This window comes from Nicotiana sylvestris, chromosome 2 (assembly GCF_000393655.2).
Source record: "Nicotiana sylvestris chromosome 2, ASM39365v2, whole genome shotgun sequence".
In the NCBI taxonomy this organism is placed as follows: domain Eukaryota; kingdom Viridiplantae; phylum Streptophyta; class Magnoliopsida; order Solanales; family Solanaceae; genus Nicotiana; species Nicotiana sylvestris.
In genome coordinates this window covers 9,233,819-9,242,429 of record NC_091058.1, presented here as the reverse complement: position 1 = coordinate 9,242,429, position 8,611 = coordinate 9,233,819, and the positions used below count along the sequence as shown (strand labels likewise).

The window sequence follows — 8,611 nt, the reverse complement described above, 5'->3', positions numbered from 1 at the left end:
ATATGTTAGTAAAAGGTATAAAAATAGCATATTTCGAAGTCAACACTTTGGAAACGTATCTTGATTTTTGCTTGATAGAAATAAGTAGACGTTTGGACATAAAAATTAGTATAATTTTTGTAAAAAAGTTATATTTGGAGTTAAGTTAAAAAAATAATATTTAAAATGTATAATTATGTTTGAAGATGCATTTCACTTGAAAAAATATTGCAGTTTTGTGATTGAGAAAAAATAAATAAAAGTTTTGAAAAAGTAATTTTTTGAAAAACTCGTAAACGGAAGGGGAAGAGGGGTATGCCCATTATTTTAGCTGATCTCTTATCTATCTAAGAAAATGGATATTGAGATACCTATTGAATTCTTCCTTTTAATATTGGATTCTAACAAGTCTAAGAGCAGCGGATACAGATAGAAGATCAGGAGTGCTTATGTATCATCCCTCTCGAAAGTGAAAAAACCTCTTCTTCTAAACGAGACGTAGCTCTTTCCTCCCTTTACTAAAAATTCTTCTATTCGCTCAATCTCAACTCTCTTACTAAGGCTGGATCTTGCAAACAGTGTTCTTCCTAAAAAGTCAAGCGGATACTTTTCTTATATACTATACGCAATTTTCTATCTTCAGATTAACTTAACTTTAAGAAAAGATTTTCGACTTTTTTTTCAAAAACTTACAAAATTTTATGGACAAATACAGTTTTGAAAAAAAAAATTGAAAAAAGAAGAAGAAGAGGAGCTATTTTCATTTTATATTTTTAGGTCTCAAGACTATTCAGGTAGAAGAGCTATCTCAGATTCTCTAATTCTCAACAATTGATACTGCAATAAAATCAATCTTACCCACGTACAGTACAATAGGACTAGATGATGTGATAAAAGTAATGGTTCCTCCATCTTAATATATACTCTTTATTGGGGAGTTTAAACCCATTCCAACCTTATCATCGCTTATTAACGTTAAAATAGTATGGTCTAATCAATTATCGGACTGGTCATTCAAAAATAGTCAACGTTTGCCAAGTCAATGAAAAATAGCTACTATTTCGTTGCAACAGAGCCTGATTCAGCATAATATACTGGAGTTCAGTGCATCTTTGTATGAACTTCCAGCATATTATGCTGGATCAATATACTTTGGTGGCTCCAGTATAATATACTGGAGACTGGAGCATCAGTGCTCCAAACTCCACTATATTATGTTGGACCGGTATATTATACTGGAACTCCAATATATTATGCTGGAGTATTTTTCCGGATTTTGAACAGTGTTTTCGTTCAGATTTATCTTTACATGAAAAGTGAGTAAATTTTGATTACTTTTGAAACTGTGGCTATTTTTGAATGACCATTTATAAATCTAGCTATTTTTGAATTCAGATTTGCATTGTACCCATTTAAGGGAAAACGCTCCTATTAGAGTTTAATCTTAGTAGTTGCAATAATCAGTGGCGGAGTCGCATTCAACCAAATTACTTAATATTGTTAGATAAATTTTTTTCACTACTTGGAATTTACGTTGACCCCTCTTGACTTGTCGGTATATCTAATTTTTTTTATATTTTAACACTTCTTAATAAAAATTCTGGCTCTACCACGGCAATAAATACAATAAATTGAATTGGAGGAGGTGAAGAAGCTTGTCAAATCACTTGTGTGCATGCACATGAATGTTCGCAAATCGAAATGAGGTTTTAACTCTTAATTAACCACCTTTACCTTTCATTAACCAAAATAATTAAGCATGCCTTTGAATTATGAGAACTTCGGAAGCATCACGTGTCACCATTTAAATGTTTTCTCCTGCTATTAAAGACTTTACTTTTCAATTCCTCTTTGTTGTTTCGGAGGGTGACATCTCCACGCTTAAACTTCAGCTTCAACAAACAAATGTACTTTATCTGGGCCGTAAGGCAGAGACGCAGCTTTCTTCTTTTGCCACACCAATTCTTCTTTTCTTGTTCTTTAATTTACTCTCTCGTTCACTTTTGCTTGTTCATTATATTAAATCAAGAGAAAAAAATTATTTTTAAAAATTTTTAAAAATATTATTATTATTATAGGTAAAATTATAAAATACATACTTTATTTTTTTAAAGGAAGTGTAAAATTAAAAATGGATAGCTAAAAGTAAACGGACGAAGTATTTACTAGCACTATTTTAACTCCTCTAATAAATGCTTGCTTCAACTACTCTTCTTTTGGTTTTTTCGATATTAGATAAATAAAGAGAGATAGTTCTTGTATAAATTTAACTCCTTTAATAAATGCTTGCTTAAACTCTTTTTGTCCTTTTTAGTAGAGGCCGAAGGTTTCAGTACTTCAAGAATTACTTTTACTTGAAAGTAATGCCAAAATTAAGCTAATATTAATGGAAGTTGACTTTTGATTCTCAATCCCAATAACTTTATCATACTTGGACGCTCCATATAAAACCTTAACAAAGCATTTGAAGGCTTGAAGCACAAATAACTTGCAAATATAGCCTTGAACTTTCCAGGCAACCTCAGGCTACAGAAGAATTAAATCCTTGGTAGAAACAAGACTTATCACATAAATAGTTGTTTAGGATTCTCTCAAATCAAATAAGACCCACCATTTAAAATCTGTGGTTAATATAGTAGTCAAGGAAATTATAACAAGACATAGACACTGCATTGTGCATCGGGTTGATGTACTTCTTTTGCTTTATGCATTAGATATTCAAAACCTACTGATCTGACTAATTCAAGTTTGTATTGTGTAGGACTTACTAAAGGGAAAGCGAGTCTATCCATTCGACTGCATGTTGTATTACTGCACCAATACGAGCGATGAATCTCTCATAGACACCATATAAAAGTATATTCAACTATTTTTAGCGGTATCAACAATAAGGGTTGGCAGAGTTTATTGAATTAAACATTTTCAGCCCTCCATCTTCACCCTACAACAAGTTGATCATTAGATAACAACAACCTGCATTCCTTCTGCCACCAATTTTTAGTAGCAGTTCAGCGAATAATATGTATAGAGTTAATTGATTCAAAATGAGTATAATCTTATTATAGGCATACATATTTTAATTTCTTTTTACAAATATATTCATCGTTCAAGCTGAAAGCAATGAGCTCAAGTAAACTCATGAAACCTGCCCTAGATCTATTTTTGTATTAAAAGCTCAGATGCCAAAGCAACAAAGGTTCCGCAGCAGCCACTTCCCTCTCCACCCCATCCCCCATAAAATGAAAAAGAAGGAATGCAACAATGCAACAACATATCCACTGTACTTCTACAAGTGGGGTCTGGGGAGGGTAAAGTGTAGGCTGACCTTTCCCCTAGCTTTAAAAAGGCAGAGAGGCGGTTTCCAGTAGACCCTTAGCTCAGGAAGGGGAGAGGGGAGGGGCATTAACAAGCAAACCGATCTGACAACCAAAACAAAAATACAAAACTAGCAATAGGTAATGCAATCAAAACCGAAATACAAGACAACAGCAAGTAGTAACAGAAGACTAGGGGTACAGGAAAAAAAAAAAAAAAAAGCGGAAGGCACCAAATGGTGTATCAAAGCTACTGCTACAAACAAGGACAACACTCGGTCACCTAACCCTTTATCTTTATTCTCAACCTTCACACTTTTGCTATCCATGGTCATGTCCTGAAAGGTAATCAAATGGGAACAAAGCATGCAACTTTATGACAAGCTATACTTCGCCCTTGGCAACTGGCACTAAAAAGGAATGTTGCCTGGTTATTCACCAGATAACTAATCTCTCAAACATCGGCCATTACTATGCCCTTTTCAGTGCAAGCAATCTGTAGTCGTATATACAACTGCTAAGAGTTGGAGAATAACCCCATTAAGTCTCTGGAGAGGAAAAACATAAACAACCACTGCAGGATAGTTCAATTTACATCTAGTACATTTCATCGACAACTATTTTAGATGTAGTCCCCAAAAACAGGGAAAAGAGGGTTAACAAATAGAGGAAGAAAGGAAAGGTCAAGTTATTTATAGTGGAGCTCCATTCATGATGGTAAATTAAAATAGCACTTGAAACAAAACAAGGTAAATAAGGAACTCTTCATTTTACCTCCAACTTATTTTACCACAGGGGTGATTCTTTATACAAATACTCTAGTATGTTTCTCACTTTCTCAAATACAGATATGCACATCAACTAAGAAAGCTAAACTTCAAGAAAACCATTTACGAAACAAAAAGCACCGACCTCACTCAAACAAAAAGGCAGGAACTAGCAGCTAGATTGATCTACTCTAATTTTGTAAATATAAGTTGAGGAATCTACCCCTAAACTTTCTCCTACTAAACTGTGTAAATAACTGGTCCTACATGAGGGGGCAAAAAAAGGGTAAGTAGTGCCAGTGGCAGATAAATCTGGAGATAGCACAGCTGAAGACTTCCTGCATTGTCACCACCATTTAACCTTTACGAAGATTCCAAAGACACCTGTTTACGAGCTCTCATTGAAATTTAATGACCTAGACATTGCTGCTGGATTGGCTTTTAATACAGAAGAGTTTTCTGAAACATGGTTCCTTTCATCACTCTTTGGCAGAAAGGCTTTGAAAGAACCTCCGCTGACTGAATCAACTACGTCATGTTTTATTCCCAATGTTGACCAGATAGAACTCTTTGCAGCTTCCCCTGGATCACCAATTCGCAATGTTTTTGGAAACCATAGGCATTTCTCAGGTGGATTACTCTCTTTCCGTGGTTCTTCTTCACTGCCCATTGATTTCAGAATAATCTCATCCCTTGGATGTTTCCCCAGATTTGGAGAATTAGGACTAGAAGTTGGAGGCATTTGGTTTTGGGATGCAGTGGGTGGGGACATCCAAGGGACATTCCAAGAACCTGGTATTGCACAACCCCAATAAGCAGGGACGAACGGCATAGGAAAGCCAGGAAGATAGTAACCAGGTGGAGGTACTGCATTGCTCAAGTGCACAGAACTCCATGGATATGGCCAAGGAGCTCCAGTAAAGCAAGGTAAATGAGGTGAAAAGCTATCACAGTTCTGTCTCGGCATGTCGGGCAACCCATTATCACTATCCTTTGAACTTAAAGCAGTAACTGAAGATCCATTGGAACGATCGTCTCCATTGTCTCCAGCCTGAATTCCAAGCTCCTTATATCTGTGGAACCCATTCCCAGAGCAATTCTGCATAGTTTTATCAGCAATGTTCAAAACTGAACCCATTGACTCGCGCAGGGGTTTGTCAGTATCAAATGCAAGAATGGTTCCATTGAGCTTGAGCGGAGGTGGCTGGATTCCATTTGAAAGATCTGGTAGTGTCTCAGAGACGGATATGTGACGGTAATGCAAAACTGGGTTCTTGTGTTTCCGACGGCCAGCACCTACAGGCACATTCCTCATAGTCCCACCAGCAGTCCAATATCTCTGACAATTCTTGCAAAAGTGTCTAGGCTGGCTGACGTTGTAATTGTTGAAGTAACAAAATTTTGTTTCCATGCTATTACAGCGAGGACATGGAAGTATCTTGTCTGGTTTTTTCAGGATTTTCTCCTGTGAATTACTTGTTTCAGCCTGTTCCTCTTCACTTTTTGATGTTTTGGCTGTTGAACAGTCATTATAAGAAGGTGACTCCTCTATAATATCACTTTTCTCTGGAATTGGATTCCGACCCTGCAACTCCTCGGCAATCAAATGTTCATTCTCATCCTTACAATCATCACACTGACCCTGTACATAGAATGTGTGTAAAACAAGTTAGTTTATTACGCTTTATTCAGATAACAGATAACTTATGGACGTGGCAAGGTCAGGCAAGTGTTTAACAAGATTTCACTAGATCCTGATACCTACACTGACTCCTGACTTCCCTATCATTGAAGGATGACGAGGTCATTCAGAGAACATTGAGGCTAAAGATAAAAGGAAGACATAGAAATCATATTATCATTTAGATGCTAGTGAGGGAGGACAGAGGATTTGAGTACTTTTTACAGCTTGAGTATGTTTTGGACGGTTCATGATATAGTTAGAGCACTAAATATCGTTGTTAAGAAAAGATTCATCATTCACATTACATAGAAATTAAACAACTTTTCCATAATATCATATCATCAGTTACAGGAATTAACACAAGACAGCATAAGCCTGTGTCCGCTGGTGCTTTTATATTCAATGACAATTGACAAGTTCAAAACTAAACAAGTCTAGCTCATATATAAATATCTGAAGTATGTTGGAGCATGTGAAGTACGAAACTTTGACAGGACATGTAACAACCATGCAGCGTACAAAGCAAAGTTGTTGCTTGAACTATGCAAACACAGCTCGCCAAATATAGGGGGGAAAAACTTGTTTAAGCATAACAAAACTCTTACTATGTGCAAATCATAGCCTATCCCAAGCTCGAAAAAGGAGGAGAGTTGTGGTAAGCCAATGGCCAAATAAAATAGTCAAATTATGGTAAACATTTAATTACACCGGGTGTTAACACCAAGCCAATTAACATGAGACATTGTCTTGCATATACACTTTTTGACAGTTAACCATGGTTAAGTGACATGCATTTTCACTTTGATTTGTTGACCGTTAAGGTTAATTGTTTAGTTAGGTGTACACACCCGGTGTGGGTACTTACCCTCAAATTACAAGTTACAAAGAACCCTCTATATTGAGATTGAGTTTAGTTGAATGGAAACACAAGAAATTACAACTCTATTAACTTCCTGCATAAAATGGTGAATTCAGTAAATTTTTCATTAGAAAATAGCCAACCATTTATGGAGACAAATAAAAAAGGAGAAATTTATATGTTCAAGATAAAGAAAGAAGCCAAATTAGAAAATTTCAGTTTGCATGACCTAATAGCCAAACGAGGTAAAATTTCCTACCCAAACAAAAGAACCAAAGTATACCCTATACGAATCCCTTCCATTTCAGCATAACCTAACAAAATTAATCAACCAAAACCCTAACAAGATGGTCCAAAGGGAAAGTCAACAAATAGTCTTCGGATGACTTAAACACAATACTTAATAAATAAAGTCATTATATAGAAGAAGAAGAATTTATAATCATATACCTTGTGCTCTAGCTCAGCTTCTCCAGCTGAGGAACTATAGTCTCCGGTATCTGCCGGAGACGGCGCCGGAAAATCGGGCAACTGAATCGTCCGACCAAAGAGTTTAATGGCTGGGTCCTTATTAGCAATTGATCCAGACATTAGCAAGTCCCAAAGATTTAAGCAATAGAAAAACTTAGTATAAGTAGCAATAGAAGAGAATGAAATGGATAAAGTGAAGTGGTTTTGAGATTATTTCTCAATTGACATGTTTACACTTTACTCATTCAACAGAGAAAAAGAGATCTGACACCCACAAAACACTTTCACTCTGTGCGTGCTTTTGAGTTATGGGACTTTGGGTCTGGTTTGAGGATTGGTCTTTAGTGGGCGTTTGGACATAAGAGTTGTAAAATTCCCAAAAAATTGAATTTTTTTTCAATTAAAATGGTATATTTGAAAATTAGAGTTGTGTCTCGATATAAATATAATTTGAAGAGTTATCTTTGTGTAAAGATACCATATAATTTTGGGTTGTTTTTGAATTTTTGTGAGTAATCTGAGTGAAAAAAATTTAAAATTTTCAAATTTTCGAAAAATTCTCAAATTCATCTTCAAATGAAAATTGAAAATTTTATGGCCAAATATTAATTTAAAAAAAAATCGGAAAAAAATTAAAATAATTCTTACGTCCAAATGGGCTCTAGTTTACCAAAATGGAAGGTTTCAGATAGTCTCGTATATTTCTCTTCTTTATATTATATAAATCTTTTTTCCATTTTCATATGTTAAATAATTTGTTACAGCACCTCATTAATATTTATTTTCAAATGTTTTGAAGAATTTAAAATTACATCTATTTGCTTAAGTTTATTTGATGTGATAATTTATAAAATGAAATGTAGTAAGTATTCAACAATGTTGTAGATATTAAGTGTAGAAAAGGTTAATACCTACTGATAAGTGTTTGTGGTTAAGTGATAAGTACTTCTTCATCATTAACCAGAAGTCTCGGATTCAAACCCTGGGTATGGAGCCGCATTTGTTATGGAGCATATTATCCCCAATATAGGATTTTCCGGCGCGAATTAGAATTAAGTCAGGTTCCAATGTAAGTATCGAACACAGGCGAGAAACCAAAAATAGGTTACTACTTAATACCTTTGGGGGGTATGCCACGTCAGTAAAAAAAGGGGGGGTTTATTTGTGAGCCACAAGTAGTATGTGGCCTAGAGATTTTCGCTTTTTCTCTCTTTCTCTTTCTTGATTCTCTCAATAAAGTGGATGACTTTTTGATCTGAGTCAGCACTGCCTTTCGCTTTTTCCTTGACTAAACCGCCCACCCCTTTCAAAAGATCGCCCAGCTTTTGGGGCTTTTCTTTTTTGTTCTTTTTGGGGATTTTCTTCCTTCTTTTTTTCTATTATCCGTTTCAATGTAGCTTATTATTCTTCTTTTAATTTGTTTAAAGGATAATGTCACCTTGTGATATCTATACTGTTTTAATTTTGATATTATCATTTTATTTATTACTATAACATATCTGATTCAATAGGAACTTTTAACCATGTTAAGATACAT

At 35.1% G+C, this 8,611-nt stretch overlaps 1 protein-coding gene across 1 annotated transcript; it reads right to left on the bottom strand.

The window, feature by feature from the left end:
* Positions 1–4,043: 4,043 nt before the first annotated feature.
* Positions 4,044–7,399, bottom strand: LOC104239833 (cyclic dof factor 1-like). Its single transcript, XM_009794562.2, has 2 exons — positions 7,054–7,399; positions 4,044–5,702 (listed from the first exon to the last, which is right to left on the bottom strand). The coding sequence occupies exons 1-2, from the start codon at positions 7,192–7,194 to the stop codon at positions 4,449–4,451; spliced, it is 1,395 nt and encodes a 464-aa protein (XP_009792864.1). The 5' UTR covers positions 7,195–7,399; the 3' UTR covers positions 4,044–4,448.
* Positions 7,400–8,611: the final 1,212 nt, after the last annotated feature.

What these genes read in the sequence shown, in the direction of transcription:
- LOC104239833 (XM_009794562.2), bottom strand. Translation starts at nt 7,194, where the DNA reads ATGTCTGGATCAATTGCTAATAAGGACCCAGCCATTAAACTCTTTGGT. An exon ending in AAGCTGAGCTAGAGCACAAG is followed by an intron (nt 5,703 to 7,053) that starts GTATATGATTAT and finishes TTCTATGTACAG; the next exon opens with GGTCAGTGTGATGATTGTAA.